At 52.8% G+C, this 18,109-nt stretch overlaps 1 protein-coding gene across 6 annotated transcripts in view; it reads right to left on the bottom strand.

Annotated features, from left to right (window-relative positions):
- ADAR (adenosine deaminase RNA specific) overlaps positions 1-18,109 on the bottom strand; it is a 36,544-nt gene that overhangs the window by 17,447 nt on the left and 988 nt on the right. For 3 of the 6 annotated variants that reach the window (XM_047092671.1, XM_047092673.1, XM_047092675.1), the window contains exon 1: positions 3,574-3,671. The exons of 1 other annotated variant lie outside the window; for it this stretch is intronic. In XM_047092671.1, coding sequence (XP_046948627.1) covers positions 3,574-3,588 — 15 coding nt within the window. In that variant the 5' untranslated portion in view covers positions 3,589-3,671. Of the gene's footprint in view, positions 1-3,573; positions 3,675-18,109 lie in introns of those variants that run through there. 2 more of the 6 variants (XM_047092677.1, XM_047092672.1) reach the window with 2 other exon arrangements.

Genomic DNA, 18,109 nt, shown 5'->3' with positions numbered 1-18,109 from the left:
GGGTCCCGTTTGGACCGGGGAAGAGAGGGAAACGCGCACGGGGACTGATGAGCCGGAGGCCCTCACGGGCGCCCAGGATCTGGTTTTGGGGGGCTGGACGGTTTCCTTGGGAAAAAAAGGCCACTCCGTCCTCACCCTTCAGCGTGGTGCCCAGGTACGGAAGAGACGCCGGGCACTTTGACCCAAAGCCTCCGAGGCTGGACGTGTACAGCTGGCAGAACCCTGTTCCCCGGCACGGCGGCCCCGGGCTCCCTCAGGCTGCCACACCTTTACCAGAACACCGGCACCCGCGAGCCCGTCCCGCCCCGGCTCCCCGGAGGACAGCGGTGGCCAGAGGTGCTCAGGGACCCGGGGGTCAACATACACCCACGACGCTCCTCGCGCTCGTCCCCTTGTCTGAGCTTCCCGGAGGCTCCAGGGACCTGCTGGCAGCTGTGCCTTCAGTGACCCTCACCCTCTGCCCCCCGCGTCTCTGGTCACAACGAGGGGACTCTGGCACTTGGCTGGCCACGCTCCGGCACCCTCACGTGGGCTCCTCAACAGCTGCCACACGAGGGGCCCGTCCACTCCTCACTCACTCCCCCGTTACTCTAGCCGAGGCTGCCACACCTCAGACCTGCACCTCGCCCCAGGGTCAGGAAGCCTTCCGAACAGGACCAGACGGGTCTTCGACCGAGCGGCCAAGGCAGCCACACACGACACGGAGAACAAAAACACGCGGTCTGAGGGCTGCGGTTTGCAGATTCCTGCCCCTGCCCGAGGGCGACCCCCACCCCCGGTCTGTACACCCCCCACCGTGCTCCCGTGGGGCCCCCCTGGGTCCACGGCTCCTGAGGCTTCCTGCCCTCCACCCGGGGCCTCGGGGCTGGTCCCTCTTCTGCCCGAGGCCCCTGCCCCTCCTCCTGCTCCAAGGCTTCCACGGACACGCAGAACCCCTGCTCCTGAACTTGGGTTAGGTGTCCCTTCACCATCGGTCCTCCTGCCGCCTCCCGGGGAGGACGGCACCAAAGGGCTCCTGCCACCTGTCCGTCCGCGTCCCTTTCTCCCGCCCTTACGTATGACCAGTCCCAAGATTTTGTCCAAGGGCCGCTCTGCCTTCCCCTCGATCTCCTCCGCGCCACCCCCCCTCTTCAGAAACAGTGTTCAAATCTAGTCTCCGCAGCCACCGCCTCGTGCCGAAGCTCAGACGACCCGCCCGCTCACGTTCCCCCACAACCTCCGACGCCACACACTCCGGGCCAAACTAACCTCCTCCCCCCGCCCCCCCAGCCCCTCTGCCATTCTTGCCCCTGTGGACTGTGGACAGCCGCGTTCTCCCTGTGGTTGTGAAAGGTAGAAACCCGAGCCAGCCCGGCCGCCTGCCTCCCTCCCTCGTCCCCATCTGCTGGCTGGTTGCAGAGTGCTATCCCCCCCGCCCCCACCCCGCTTCTCACAGAGGTGGCTCTTTCCAGCACCAGCCTATTACCTCTCGCCGGGGCTGCCACAAAGCCTGCACTCGATCCCCTGTCCCTGCGCTCTCTGCCGCCCCCATCACAACTCCGACCCAGTCCCTGGACAGCTCCTTAATGCCACCTTCCCTGGAGACCTCGGACTCCCAGCCCTCTGGAGCTTCCTCTGCTTGAACCCCTCCCTCTCAGCTTTACCTTTTAGCATACTACCGCTTTTCTTGTTAATGGCACAGACTGGTAGGTGCTCTAGAAGTTACTCAAGCCTCCGCTCCCAATATTCCGCAGGTAGTACCAATGGGGGAGGGGCACAGTCCACTTCACAGGGAGCTCCGGAGGGAGGAGGACCTCGTCTGTTATCTCTGCACTCCTAGCGCTAAGACAGCTCCAGCCACAAAGGTGATCCTGAGCCAACACTTGTTGAAGCGTCTGCCGAAAAGACGACCCCAGGAGCGCGAGCCCATCTCTGTTCCTCCTGCTGCCCCCCCCCCCCCCCCGCACCATAGTGCTGCGCCCAAGCGAACGAGGGCACAGAGGGAGCTGCGCCCCCACAGGGCCGTTATGCGGACTTTAGGGATTTTCCTGTTAGCTGTCGCAGTGACGCGGGTCAAAGAATTTTTTTTTGCAGAGCGGCTGAAGTCAGTTTCTAGCTAGCTGCTTTCTAGATTTAAACTGCTACTACTTGGCAACACTTGCAAAATATCTGAATGTCCCCCTACAGATGAGGGGCTGAGCTAGTGAGCTAGTGAGGCTATGGGACAGCAGGGCTTTGTGGGTTTTTTTTAAACAGTGTGTTGTAATCTACCTGTATTCACCTGGAAAAATTTAGGAATGACACAAAGTTAAGTTAAATTACGAAAAGGCAACTTGAAGAACATTATGTTCTATCTCATTTTGGAAACAGAAAACCCCCCAAGGATATACACATGTGCATATATACGTGTGCACAGAGTGAACACGGAGAAAAGGGAAAGTATACTGTTTGTTCATAAAACTTATTTTGAGGAAATCTACAGGGAGGTTATTTTGTCTTTACGCCCCCTTAAGTCTCCTGAGAGCCAAGCCCAGCCAAAGCATGGCCTGGGGACAGCCCTTTGGAGCCACTGAACGGGAACGAGAGCAGGACAGCGGCAGCCAGCTGACGGAGACCCCTCCAATGTCTCAACATCTCCCAGCCGGTCCGCGCTCACCGGCCTGTAAATTCGCTTTCGTGTAGTTGCAGGAATCTCGGCTCAAGAGCTGAGCCCCCACCTTTACCACACGGGCTCCACCGGGCAATAGACTGCTCTGGGCGAAGGAATGCTTTCCTTTCAGACCGGGACTCCCTAGCCCTTTGGCAGAGGGGAACGAAAAGCACGCGTCTTTGAAAAACGGAGGCATAATTTACACAAAGCGCATCCTCTGGCCTAATCCTATGCGTTCTGATCGCACAGAGTCCGAGCACGCGCGGCCCTATACTGTGGCCACAACCACGACCCGAGCGCCGCCGGTCCCCACACCCCGCCCCCACAGCCGCTCCTCGGCCCATCTGTTTCCTGTCCCCCCAGCGCGGGGCGTCCCAAAGTGTCATGTAAACGGACTCGTGGCGTGTAGTCCTTTGAGGCTCGCTTCCGCTTAGCAAAGTGAGCCTGAGGTTCGCCCCTTGTACCAGGACTGTACCAGGCTCCGTCCTCTTGCTGTTGCCTAGCGGTACAGCACTGTCCCGATCCCCCGGGGCGCCGGGCCAACCACCTGTTGAGGGACGTTTGGGTTTTCCAGTTTGGGGCAGCGATGAATAAAGCTGCTGTGTACAAACTTTCTCCCACAGGTGGTAAGGGCTGGTTTTCATTCCCCAGGAGCCTCAGGGAAGTGGAGGGCGTGCAGAGAGGGTACGCCTATCAGTGAGGCACACTGCCCAAGAGGCGCCAGCGCTGGGCGGCTTCAAGAAAGGCAGGGGGCCGCCTGGACCGGCGCTCAGGCCGGGCGCCCTTGCCCGCTGCTCGGCTCTGCACAATCGAGGGGCACGACGCAGACGCCCAGAATGCGGCGCGCGCACGCCCACCCACGCTCACACCCGCGCGCACACGCCCACCCACACGCACACACGCAAACGGGCGGGCCGAGGCCCGTCCGGGCGCGACCGGCTCACCTGCCTGGGGTCCATGGCGCCCCCGACGCATGACCTGGAGCGGCGCTGGCGACCCTCCCCCTCCGGGCGCTCCCCTCCCCAGGTGGGCCGGCCCCCCCCCCTCCTCCGGGCAGACGCACTCGCCCCCGGGGACAGCGCAGTAGGCAGCCTGGGCGCGCGGCCGGCCTGGCTGCGGCGAAGTGGCCCGGCTCAATTTCACTTTCGTTTCCTCCGAAGGACCGCCTCTTTGGGAAGTTTAGCGGGAGGAGGGGTTTGAGCGGAGCCAACAGACGCCGATCTAACCCTCGGCTTGCAGGACCACTGGAGTCACTCCTTCAGGAAGGCGGCTACGCCGCACATGCCCTGCCCCGCCCGGGACCCCCGGGGCACAACTCCCGCCGCCCCCAGCCCAGTTCTGTGGAAACAGCCCGAGGCTAGGCCGAGGCTAGGCCTCTGTCTCGGCCGCCGTCCCCCCCCCCCCCCCGCCCCCCACCACTTACCCTCCCAGCAGGTTGTGAGCGACTTAAACCCACCACCGCGGGGGCACCATTTAGGGTCTAATGGTGACGCCATCCCAGCACGCCTTCACAGCTCTGCCAGGTAGGCGGGCTTGACTCCCAAATTACGTGCAAACTGAGGCCTGAGGCGGGCTGCTGATAAACCCAGGCCTCACTCTGCACCCCCACTGTGCGCTCACTGCAGTTATGACTCCCCCAAAGATAACTTCTGTTGTCTGCTGGGGGAAATTCAACTGATCTCACGTAGGCTTGACCAAGAGGTCAATCCTATGGTCAGCAGTCCACAATCCTCCCCAGTGAGAAACTGATTTCCTGTTTCATCGCCATTTCGTCCCCACGGCCTGTGAGGTCAGGATGCCCGGCTGGTGCCCTTTCCCTCCGGTCTCCCTGGAGCACCCAACCTCCAACTCCCCATGGGCAGTGGGCTGGGCTCCCCCTCCTGTGCGTCTGTGCGTGTCCTCCGAGGCTTAGAATGTACCTGTGGCGCTGCTTCTGACCAAAGGCTCTCAGGGGCTGCCTCAAATATCCTCTCCCCAGGAAGCCTCACCCAACTCTGGGTTGGAGAGTGGGTGCCTCTGCAGCCCCTCATTTTGTGCTTCTCCGTTACTCCGCCTTACCCTGCAGAGCACTTTCTCTGTGCTCTGAAAATGCCTGGGTCCTTGAACGCAGCTTCCCACGTGCCAGGGAAGGGCAGGTGTCCTTGGGGAAGGGCAGGTGCCCTTAGCCACCAGTCTGCTGGGGAGGACCAGCACTCCCGACATTCCGCACTTAGTGACTGACCCATAATCCACTGCGTGGAAAGAATAATCGATGGGTAGAATGTAGCACAGAACTCGATGAAGCTGGAAAGATCAACAAACCTGTGAAACCGCGCTCGAGGTCCTCACATTGGGGAAATGCACGGGAAGGCCACGGAGTTACTGCCCACCCCCAGACCGGCCGCTCGACCACGTGGGCAGCAGCTCCCACTCCCTACCGGAAACCAGTTCACGATACGCGGGACAGGTGGGAATATACACGCCCTACAAGTGCGCAGTCCCACTTCTACACCTGGACGCACGTACACAGAGTGGCCTTACTGGGAACAGACAACCCGGAAACAGCCCAAACGTCCAGGAAAAGTGCAACGGATAGATGGCGGCACATACTGGCGACGGCACGTTCCACGGCGTCAAACACCACAGAGCTGGAACCACACGCGGCACAGTGGGTCATCATCTAAACAGGACACTGAGCAAAGACACAATACCTGTCCACTTACATCACCTCCCAAACCAGGCAAAAGTACAGCGGGCACCTCACAGAAGCCAGGACGGGGTCACCTTCAGGGAGGAAGAAGGGTGTTCCCACTGGGAAGCAACGTTCTGGGTGCTGGCGACGCAGCTGCTGGGCCGCAGCTCATGAAGTCACATACTTGGGCTTTATGTACATTTCTGCGTGGATGTGCTACACTTCACAATGGTAAAAGGTTAAAAACGAGAAACTCTCGGTACCTGACCCCAGCCCGTCTCCCTATGTTCTATTTTCCATTTAAGTAAAATGCGTTAGGTCTTACCTCTGTTTTCCTGCCTTCGGGCTAAACAATCCCATGGCCTTTGACCCTTCTACCAGAATGTTCCGGAAAAGCCTCAGTCACAGCTACAGGGAAGGTGCCTCTTCCGTCCCTTTAACCTCACATGGGAGGCGGTGCTGAAGCAGAAGGCTTCACTCCCCAACAGAGCGTCAGCTCTCTCCCGGAAACAGTGCCAACTGCTCGTCACCGTCCCAGCAGCTCCCTTACTCGCAAGCATCTCACGGCCCCGGGTGCTTGGCTCCCACAGGGCAGTGACGCTGCCGGCCATCTGTGCGCTGTGCTATCGTGGGGACTCCACACATTGGATGAAACACTTTCTAAAAACTAACCAAAAGTAACATGTCACTTGCAGAACGTTGCAGAAAATACCAAAGAGCAAACAGTCCAAATGCTCCCCCCCACCCCCACTGGTCTACCCTTAATTCACCAGGGCCTCCCCTCCCCGTGTTTCCTCTGTGCACAGTGGCACCGTGAGCACACAGGTGCCCCCCGCCCCCCCGGGGCCAGGAGTCCGGCTGAGAAATGACCCTAGATGCAAGTCGTCCTGACTACATACCATCCAGGGTTACCAGCTACGACCAGCCACCGGTGGAGAGCTACCCGCTAAGACGAGGTACAGAGCCCCTCTCTCCTCGCCCGGTGTTCTCAAAGTTGGCCTTCCGCGTCATGGCTGCAGAGCACTGGCTGCACCTGCCTTCAGGGGCCTGGATCCCCCCAAGCCCCGGGGAGGATCCGTTGTCACCTGGGCTGCAGAGTGGCTTTTAGTTTCCAATCTCTGCTATCTTTGCTTTTTAATTATGAATGGTGGTCTGGCTTTGTAACGATTAATTTGGCTTGTTGTGTATAACCTGGCTGCTGCAGGGTGCATATTTACAACTCCTCCTAGTCCCTGATGTCCTACAGGCAGACGGGGCTGTGCACAGGGGCTACATCGAATCCTCTCTCCCTTCTGTAAGGCAGATGTCTGCAAACTCCTTCCGTATTTGCTCGCATAGTCCCGCAGCAAGAGGCACGTACTGCGTGTGAATGCAAGCTACTTAACTTGCAACACGCTATCAAAAAAAGTAACAAATTACTAAGCTATTTTTAACTATTAGGGCATCTTTTCAGAACAGGATATGCACATAAATAAACTCCCTTTCTTACCTTAACTCCTAGGAAACACATAATAAGCCCATTAAGCCCACGTTTATTGCCCTTTTTGGTTGCTGTTTCCCTTTCGGTCCTTTATCACTGGGTTTTTTATTGCACCACACCAACGTAACTTTCAACACCCTCAGGGCCTTCCCACATCGACCCCACCAGCTTTCTGCAGACAGACCGGTGACCTGCCAGCCCTGCCGACCGACCGGTGCCCCTCAGCCGCGTTCACCCTAACGCCTGTTCTGATGTTAATTACTAGACTGGCTTTTGAAATCGCAGCAGAGCAAAAGGGCTGCCTCAGGAGCCCCAGGAGACCGTGAGGTCTCCCTCAGCAGCAGGCAGGCGCCTGGACCCAAAGTCAGCCAGTAGAGGAGCGAAAAGTGGTATTTATCAACTATCTATAGGCACCAGGCATTGTGATAGCAAGCATTATCGTATGTCAAAGATACAATATTAGGAAGAAAAGCAAAACCATACTAATAGTAATGGCTAACAGGCTGTGCTACTATTTCACGTGAAAGTTTATTTACTTAATGTTTATTTCATTTTTGAGAGAGAGCGTGAGCAGGGGAGGGGCAGAGAGACAGGGAGACACAGAATCCGAAGCAGGCTCCAGGCTCCGAGCCGAGCCGTCAGCACAGAGCCCGACGTGGGGCTTGAACTCACGGACCGTGAGATCATGACCTGAGCCGAAGTCGGACGCTTAACCGACTGAGCCACCCAGGCACCCCAAATGTCCTTTTTTTAAAAAGAATTTTTAAATATTTATCTTTGAGAGAGAGAGAGCACGCGCGCGCACAAGTGGGGGAGGGGCAGAGACAGAGGGAGACACAGAATCCGAATCGGGCTCCAGGCTCCGAGCCGTCAGCACAGAGCCCGACGCGGGGCTCAAACTGTGAGATCATGACCGGAGCTGAAGTGAACCCTTAACCAACCGAGACACCAGGCGCCCCTGACGTGAAAGTTTAACCCGTGCGTGCGCATTTCGCCCTCTCGCGACTCGATGCGCCAAGCCCCGCCCCCAAAACTGCCTCTCCTACGGCGGCCGGCCTGGCACACAGCACACGGCTCACTTCCGGTGTGGCGCCGGCCCGCGGAGAGCGTCGGCGACCGGCCCACATTTGGGCTCCTCTGAGCCAGGGTCCACAGGGGGGCGCCCTCCCACTCACTCTCGCCTTCTCGTCCTCCCTAGGGCCCGGCCCGTGGGTGGATGGGCTCAGCCCCAGCTCCTGGCAAGGGTCATGTCCCTATCTCCAAGGCTCGTAGGAGGCAGAGGGGACAGGCGCAGCCCTGTGCTGGGCGGGCTCGAAGGCGGCCTCTGCCCCTCAGTCCGCGCTGTGTCCCGGGTGAGCGGGCGGGTTTCACCAACAGCCGGTTGCTGCACAGCCACGTGCCAAGTGGCCGCTTCCCGGCACGACCCATTTACTACCGAACCGACGTGCTGACGTCGTTTTTCTTTCCGCGCTCTGGTCTGCACCGACCAGCTTGTAATTCTGTCTTCATACTAGTCTTAGAAGGAGTGTACTCGGCCCGCGTGTCGGTTGCCGTAGAGCTGGAGACTGGGGACGGCGGAAGGGGCCGAGGTGGAGGGGCTCTTGGCGCACTTCCGGTGGACGGACTTTCTGTGAACGAAAGCTGAGCCATCTCCAGGCATCTGCGGTGTTCTTTCCAGAGGGAATGAGTAACACCTATTTTTAAAAGCCTTCCTTCAGCACCGACGAGTTCACAGACGTTCCCGACTACACACACCAGCTCTGTGTATAGAAGGTGTGTGAAGACAGAGAGGCGAGGTTTGAAGAAGGTGGCCTCGAAGACAGGAGTGACGTGGCCACAGGCCAAGCAATGCAGGCGGCCACCCGACACTGGAAGGGGATGCTCACCTAGAGCCCCTGGAGGGAGCACGGCTCTGCGACACCCCGATGTTGGCCCAGTGATGCGGATTTCAGATTTCTGGCCTCCGGACCTTTGAGAACGATTTTCTCTTGTTTTGAGTCACCAAATTCATGGCAATTTGTACTACAGCTCTAGGAAGCTGACACACCATCCTGATGGCCGGGGCAAACAGGGAGCTCCGAGTGCGAAACTAGCACAGACCTTGCTCGGTGCAGGGGTTCCTGCCATCTGAGGCTATCAGAGGAAAAAGCTAAAACAGACCGGCTGTCAGAGACGACATGTGCACAGCCACAATTTCCATGTTTTACTTAAACCAAACAGTACGCCTTTCCCATTACTGTCTGGCAGAATTAGAACCTTTTGTTTTATTTGAAAAAATATTACAGACACTGTCCAGCACAAATCAACAGCCAATATCATATTTAAAACGGGTTAGGCATTCCCAATAAAATGAGGAATAAAGTAAGGATGGCCAACACTACTGTTATCTTATTTCAATTCTGAGATGCACCTCTAACATTTCTGATATTGTGATGTGATTACAAGGTGTGTATATATTTCATATGATAGTCCCCCCGGGCTATTATTGAATCAGTAGCATGCTTTATGCTCAAAAGTCTTAGAATGAAAAAAATATGGTACTTAACATTGTTTCGGAAATTCTAGCATATCCTAAAGCAGAAAAAAAGATACACTAAAAGTAAAGAAAAAACGGATTATTTGCAGATAATATTAGAACTGCAGTTGATCCCAGAATGAAAAATTCTTAGAACCAATGGGCAGTCAAGGAATATGGCTGGATATAAGAAAAATATACAAAACACAACTTCTTTCTTATGTGTAGGATAAAAATACTGTACTCTTAACAGCAACTAAAACATTAAAAAAATAAACATCTAGAAATAATCTTAAGAAATGTGAAAGCCTACATGAGGAAAAGTATACAACTCTGCTGAGGAGTGTATTCTTAAGTACAAGGATACGCCAACCCCAAATGAGATGGCGGGACAATTTACGAACTGAGCCAAAGTAAGTAACTGGTCACTGCAAGTTCTAATGAGGTCAGGGCAGAAAGGACTGAGTATCTGACAAATGATTACTTACACTGTCTTAATTCACAGCAGTCTGGTACGACACAAGGATGGAGCTCCAGGCTGACAGGGCAGGACCACGTTCCCTAAAGCGTGTATACTGGTCTGACATGTGACAGGGAGCCAAAAGCAGCAGGGAGGGAGGAAGGGTATGTCAACACAGGGAGCTCGGCCAACTCATGGGCTTCTGGGGGGGGAAACGTATTTGGAGCCTTGTCTTACAGTAATAAGCCAAAATAGATTACAAATGGATTAAAAGGCTATTTGTAAAGTATTCTAAAAAACTAAGTCAGAAGGTCTGACTTGTTTCACAGCAATGGAAGACATCTGTTCACTGCAGATAAAGTTTTGTGGTTCAAAAAACAGGACAGTGTTTAAGAATCAGTTTAAAAATATATTAATAAAAACATGAAAGCAGAGAGGGAACCTGTTACAACACACGTGGGACCCAGAGCTGTGTGTGCGTGTGCGTGTCAGACACTTACACACAGTGGTGAGCTCTGCTCTGCAGCCGGCACACCGGCCTACCTTCAGCCCCATCACCCGAGAGGCACACAATCACGGTCCCCATGTTGCAGAAGAGGAAACTGAGGCAGACCAAAGCCACGGAGGTTGCTGGAAGTCCCAGAGCCAGCACTCTGGCTCACAGCAGGTGGCTTTGGCCTTAAGCCATCCCCACGTTGTACTTTTATCAACAGTACAGTTGATAAAAAGGCAATTCGCACACACAAACAAGAAGTATAAATGCCTGTCAAACATTCGGGGAAACAATCGCACTAACAACTAAAGGCACGAAAATGTAATAAATCGGTCAAAAAAAATAAGACTACCCAGTGGTAGCTGGGGACTCTACGTCTGCCTTCACAGTCTCACCTTGGACTCTAGGAACCCACGCTGGCCCTACCCAAAATGTTCTCAAATAAGATTAGGTCACCGCCATCTCCGTCCTTTAAACCCTTTATGGCTACCCACTGCTCTTTGGATAAAGTCCCAAGGTCACGACAAGGTCTGCAGCATGCCCCGCTTCCTGGCTAAACGTCCCCTAAGCAGGCTTCACAAAAGGCACCTTCCGCTCTGTCTGTCCAACAGCCACAGAGCACTCTTGCAGGCACACACTGTTTTCTCCTCTTGTCCCTGTGCCGGGAGCAGAAGGCATATAAAATTTATAGTACCCATGACCCTAGGAAGCTTTCTTCACGGTCTTAGCACTGGCTGCAGCTAAGCATTTGCAGGCTATCTGATCACATGTTACGTCCGTCTCTCCTGAGCAGTACAAGTCTTACAGCCGTGACCCAGCACGGTGCTTTGGTGATAGAAGGTATGCGACAAATTACCTGTCAGAGGAGTATGCGTTAATGACTGGATGAAAGGAAGAGGTGGGAGGGGGAAGACCAAGAAGGGAGGGGGAGAAACAGCTACTTAGACGACGGGTCCAAGTGTACGAAAGTAATTGGACACTGGGCGTCAGAGGTCTCAAGTATGTCCGTGACTTCAGCTAACAGCCAACAGCCATTACCACTAATGACAATGTAATCCTAGGACTACATAGTTATTATTAGTGAACATAATAATAAAGATCCATCTTGAGGAGGAAAACCCGAAATCTAGTATGAAAACTTACGTTTGCGACAGCATTGTTTACAATAGGGAAAAACTGAAAACAGCCGTCAAGTCCAAAGTTGAACACATGGTCACATAAATTCTGGAAGAGCCATGAATTAGTTACATGACACATAAGAGTGGTATTTACAGAGTTAACGCCACGGGAAATGTTTAAATCCTAACAAGTGAACAGAACACAAAACTGTAAACACAGGACAACTTCAGCTTTTGGAAAACAATGTGCCCAAAGTGGCAGGTACCGACCAACCCCACAAGAAAGGCTTCCTTTCTGAGGCAGCCCGATTCTGCCCACCTTCCTCTGAGAAGGCCAGCCTTCCTCCCCAGACCCGGAGGGAGGATTGTGGGGCATCTAATAACCTCCTCTTGGCGATTCCGTTTCTCCCGCCAGTGATACGTGTGACAATTCTGGCCAAGAGAACACAAAAAGCTGTCAGGGCTTCCTGTGACAAAGGATTCCTGCTGCCAACAGGTGGTGATGTCCTGCGGTGGCAGAGTGGAGGCCGGGACAGGGCCGAGCTGCTCAATCAAGCAACCCCAGCACCGGCCTGTGTGCGGGATAAGCCACACGGCGCTGTGTGAAGCACGCCAACACGTACGGATGTCTGACAGGCGTAGTTACCAGTGATTTTATTCAATTTAACAGTTTTCTGCAATTTTCAAGTTTCCTGTTATAAAGCATTACCACCCCTCAGATGGGGGGGGGGGTCCAGTAAGAATAGGAAAACAAATACAAACGGCATAAAACTTGCCGTTAGGATGCGCGAAGCCTAGGGGCGCCGGGGGCTCAGTCGGTTAAATGATTGGCTCTGGACTTCAGCTCAGGTCATGATCTCACGGTCCGTGGGTTCGAGCCCCGCATCGGGCTCTGTGCTGACGGCTCAGAGCCTGGAGCCTGCTTGGGATTCTGTGTCTCCCTCCCTCTCTGCCCCTTCCCTGCTCGCACTGTCTCTCTCCCTCTCAAAAATAAACGTTAAAAAAAGCAGCTCAAAGTGTAGTAGTGGAAACAGTGTAAGACTCCACTTCGCAGCTACCAGAACGGCTCAAATAAAAACACCTGAACAGTATCTGAACCTGGGGAGGCTACGGAGCGACTAGAACTCTCATACGCTGCTGGCGGGAACACGAAGCGGTGCCACCACCGTGGAAACTGTTTGGCCGCTCCCTCTAAGGCTAAGCGTCCCACCACCGACACCCAGCAACTGTACTCCCAGGCACGCACTTACCAGGAAGATACAAAGAAGCGGCCACAAAAAGGCGTCATGTGAGGAGGCTAACAGAGACGCGCGCAAGAGCAGGAAGGGGGAGTTGCCACCTAATGGAGACAGAGTTTCGGATTTGCAAGAGAAAAGGTTCTGGACGGTTGGCGAAGGTAGGTAAGACGACTGTACCATATGCTTGAAAATGCTACACTTCGTGTAGCAATGTGTTTTGTACCTCAACAAAAAAAGACGAAAAAAACGGTCAAAGAGCTTTATTCTTAAGAGCCCTAAACTGGAAACAAACCAAATGTCCATCATGTGACGAACGCACAAACACCCGATGTCCGTTCACACACAGGGTAACGACACGTGCGACCCGCTTGATCCCGACCGGAAGAACCACGCACAGAAGGGCACGTTCTAGAACTCCATTTGTGTGAAATTTTACAGCAGCTCAGCTAATGTATGGAGATAACAGACATCACAACAGTGGTGGCTCTGGGGAGAGTGGTTTCTGGCAGTGGCATGAGGGAACCTTCTGGGGTGATAGAAAGGTTTTAATTTCCCGATTTGCATGGTGACTAGCGGACATATATATTTATCAATATTCACTGAAATATTTGCCGTCTATTGCACGTAATTGTATCTTAATAAAAAAGGGTCTTAGGGAAACAGCACATAAGGGCTGGAGGGGCTCCACCTGTCCTTTGGCTACACACGGACGAGTTCTTACCCCACATGGACAGCCACAGAGAAACGCTATGCCGTGCGGCGATTCGTGGATATGCTAAGCACGTTAAAATTAAAAGAATTATACATACATATGTTTCAATCTCAGTTTTGTGGAACAAGCTTTGATATTCTGATAAATTATTTTAAAAAGGAAAAATATGTATGCACTAATGTAAAATAAAATATAGACCATCTAATTCACACTGATTTTATTTAAAACATGATGCATTTTCATAAAATATCTGTTAAAATCTAAAATAAAATGGAGTATTAGCTGTTTAAAATAATAAAAAAAGCAAAACATAAAATACTGGAATACAGAATGAGAAAAAAACACTTTCAAGCTTGCAAGCAAAGGAAGAAATCAAAAAGCACAAAATTCGTCTACAGAATAACAAAAAGCAGGTTTTGTATGTTTAATAAAAAAGCCAAAATTAGATGGCAAACAACAAATCAGAGAAATATCCATGGCAGATAAAGTTGTTTTTATAAGGAGCACATATTCAGGTTTTTTAAGGGAATTTGTATAATTTGTAAAAAGTAACTTAAATGCAATTAAGTGAATAGACAAAATATTGACTGAGAATTAAAAAAAATGGAAATAAACATGATAACCGTCTGTAAAGAGCTCAAACTTAATCGTAAGAAAAGATACACATTAAAACCAGACAGTAATTTTCAATGTAACAAAGATTTTCCGGTTTTCGTGAAAACGCCCGGTCCCGGAGCAGACAGGGCGCTGGGCAGGGTGCTGGGCACGCGGTCTTCGGGAAGCGCGTCGGGACGGAGCCCAGCACCGCAGGCCGCAGCAGATGCAGGCGGGGCCCGGTGCCTGGAGGGGAGCGTGGGGTTACACAGCGGCCCTCACCCCAAGCGTCTATTTCTAGGAGAACTACTCTGTGCTAAAGAAGAAACAAAAGGGCACCCGCTCCCTTTTTCGCTGGGAGTGGGCATGGCACAGGTAGGCTTCTGGAAGGTAAGGCCCCTCTCCGGGAAAGACGGATGTGCTCTGTATGTAGGGCAGACGTGGGCCTTCCCCGGGACAGGGCGGAAGACCAACACCGCACAGCCCTGGGGCCGAAGCGCCACCGGCCCCCCATCCGGCCGCCACACACCCGGAGCCAGCGCGGGGCCGGGAACAGAAGCGCCCGGACGAGCGCACAGGGGAGGCGAGGTGCAGATGGCCACGCAGAGCTGCACGGGGCGAAACGCAGTGAGTCCCTGAGAGAGACCCGTGCACCTCTACGTCTGCAGCCCAGAGACGCACACAGAACTTCATTTACTTAACAGCTGCGACTGTAAAACCCCAGAGAGGTCAGGGGGGCACGCACCACAGGCCGGCCTCTGCAGGGTGAGGTGAGCTGCAGGTCTCATCTCTTTTAGAATTTTCTAATTGGGATTTTTTAGCCTTTCTTGAGTGTTTGGTATTCAAAAGGAAAAAAAATGTTAAAGTTCACAACTCTTGATCCCCAAACTCCAATCAAAGAATGAGTTATTTATAAAAGGCTTAGAACAATGCCTGGCACATTATAAGTGTTCAAATGAATGTTTTAAAAATAAATACCCTAAGGAAAAGCCTCAAACTATGGAAAAAGCCTCCAAATACACCATATCATCGTTGAGAAAGGTTTGAGTGGGGAGCGAAACATTTCACGGGGTGGAATTTCCCGTGGCTTCTTTGTGGGGCCCGACCTTGGCCTGTGCAGGCACACGGGGAGAGGTTCTGCGTTTGCAGGGTGGGCCCGGAGCCCTGGAGTCTGCAGACATTTACAGCGAGAACTGTATCTACCAGGCAGACTGGAGTCCTCATCAACACGATGCCAGCATTTTCTCCCTGTGGGCAGACTCTCATTCATGCATTTAATAAACACTTATCCAGCACGTGCTACGTGTCAGGCACTGTCCTAGGTCCTAGAAACACAGCAGTAAATGAAACAAAAATGCTTTTACTCATTATTCTCATGAAGCTGATGTTCTAACGAGGAGAGACAGGCAACAAACCATGCAACACCAATGGGTTAGAAGTGTTAAGAGAAGTAACGTCAACTAAGGACGGGGGCCCTCAAATCTACCATAGGGCCGTGTTCCGGCGTTGATCCATAAGCAGAGAGAAGGGGGCCTAACCCGTCGACGGAGGCCCAGGGAGGCTTCTGGGAGAATCGTGACCTGAACCCCGACAGCAGATCGTCTGAGGGCGTGGGGGAAGGGAGGATGTGGCGGGAGCACGGGTGTGGAAAGGTCAGAGGGCACAGGAGCAGGGCCACACGGCAACAACTTGACGGACAAGCAAAACCAGGGCAGGTGTCCCAGCCGGAAGGCTCCGGAAGGGCCTCGAAGTAGGATCCGAGCAGGGGTGCGCGCACACGTACACGCGGCAGTCATCCCACGTGGTTACGGACAAGCGGTTTACTCTGGCATCCCAGGAGTGGGCCCGTGACACACCTGTCCAATTATGGTGTCCCTGTCCCCTTGTCCACAGTGACCGGCTTACAGTGCAGAAGAGCACTGCAAAGTCATCAGCTTGGGGCTGCCGGTGCGTACAGAGAAAACAGCAGAAAATGAGGCCAATAAGCAAAAAAAGGAGCAGAGAAAGGCAGGGCCAAGAGTCTGTGACACTATTTCAGCCACACCTGAGGCTCATCCTTGGACTTCCAGTTAAATTGTCAAAGGCGGAGGGGCTCTTTTTTGCTTGAGTTCACACTGGGTTTCTGCCATCTACGACTGGGTTAACGCACCCTCTTTTTGGGAAAGAGCTTTACTCTGTGTGTGGTGGTGACGGGGTTCGGGGGGATGAGAGCATACACCCCGGTAGAGTTTCTCCCATTAGGGCTGATGAAGACGGTGAACTGGGTGCTTTAGGGCACCTGGGAGGGTACAGAGGCAGTAACAGCTTCTCAGGTGGAGGAACTTGGGGGGCGTGTTAGTCTATATGGGTGAGGAACATAAACCTGTGAGTTGGTATAATCCACTCTACAGCCCTAAGACATCGTCAAATAGAACCCAGAACGACAGCTGACGGAAACCACCACCAACATCAACCGTTTGAAACCAGTTTCCTATTCCCACATTAATGCCCATTAGTCACAGGTCTTTCCTAAGTATTTCATATTGCCACAAAGCTAGTATCTTGAACTCTTTACCTCTATACCAAACAATCATCCGGTGTTCTCCAGAAAACTTAACTCAGGCAGCTGGACCCAATATGGTCCAAACCTAAGATGTTAAAGCAAAATAAACTGCTATATCTCAAGAGATCACTACAGATGCCCAGAGCTCAGATTCTCTTGTTCACATATTTGAAAACTCTCATCATGGGGCGCCTGGGTGGCTCAGTCGGTTGGGCGTCTGACTTCGGCTCAGGTCACGATCTCGCGGTCCGTGAGTTCGAGCCCCGCGTCGGGCCCTGTGCTGACAGCTCAGAGCCTGGAGCCTGCTTCCGATTCTGTGTCTCCCTCTCTCTCTGACCCTCCCCCGTTTATGCTCTGTCTCTCTCTGTCTCAAAAATAAATAAACATTAAAAAAAACAAAACAAAAAAACAAACTCTCATCAGTTGGTCACAGGTCAGAATTCCAATCTTGGTCTGAGACACAGCTTTAAATCTTTAGGTCCTTGGGAGCACCTGGGTGGGTCAGTCAGTTAAGTGTCTGACTTCAGCTCAGGTCATGACCTCCGGATTTGTGAGCTTGAGCCCTGCATCGGGCTGACTGCTGTCAGCACAGGGCCTGATTTGGATTCTCGGTCCTTTGCTCTCTGACCCTCCCCCACTGGCGTGTGCACGCTCTCTCTCAAAAATAAACAAACGTTAAAAAAAAAACAAAAACCACCAAACCTGTAAGTCCATGAATAGGAAAGATGCTCATATTATACTGTTACTGTGTAACAGTGGCTTAAGGCAGCCTTTGTGTATTGAGCAATGGGTCTCAGTCCGGCAGAAATAACAATACCTCAAGATTTTTTCTTCTTTCCGCAGGCATTTCCCAAATACCTACTGTGTGCCCACGATCTCAGCACTGTGTGCCCGTGAGCCTTTCCTTTTTCTCTGGGTGAAAAGGCCAAATCTCGGTTCACACCTGGACCGTGCTGGGTAAAATGTAAAATAAAAGATAATTTATCACTGAACAACTTGAAATATTATTCTTGCAGCAAATACCGGCCCTCTAAGCTCTGCTTATGCCTCCCTTGTCCCCCTACACAGGTTCACACTGCCAGGGCGCGCTCTCCCTCTCTCTCATCACTGAGAAATAACAAGGCTCAAGCTCCATACAGCCTGAGAGCCTGGGTTCTGGGTTCAAGTTCCAGTTCTGCCATTAACTAGTCTCAGGACTGTGGCTGAGACTCCTATTCTGCATCTGTAAAATGGGGATATGCTTACTTCCTGCACTGGGTTGCCGGACGAATGAAAGAAGTTAGTGTATGTAAAGCGCTTGGGACGGTGTCGGGCACACAGCAAGTGCTCAAGAAGAAGCAGTTATTAATTAATAATTAATTAATAAGTGAAGCCCTAACCTCTTTCCAGTTCTGCAATTTTATGAGGTCTTTAGTAGAGAGATTGTGGGTTTTGACATCCCCTCCCCCCAAGTCTGCTTCATCGTATCTGGCAGAATAGCAAACATCCAAAATAGCAAAAAGTTCCCCGCTCTCATTCCGCCGAAGCAACGCGGCACCTTCAGCAAGGCAGCAAGTTCAAGCGCCTGGGTGCCGTGCCCTTACTCGTAACAGCTTGACACTTCGAATTCTGACAACTACCGTGCAAAGTAGACATCATTACCTTCGTTTTGCAGATA

Source organism: Lynx rufus, unplaced genomic scaffold, assembly GCF_022079265.1.
Source record: "Lynx rufus isolate CCGP_SWC_20201006 ecotype Redwood Valley unplaced genomic scaffold, mLynRuf1.p SCAF_31, whole genome shotgun sequence".
In the NCBI taxonomy this organism is placed as follows: Eukaryota; Metazoa; Chordata; class Mammalia; order Carnivora; family Felidae; genus Lynx; species Lynx rufus.
Note: the sequence above shows the minus strand (reverse complement) of the source record. Positions and strands in the feature narration are given on the sequence as shown.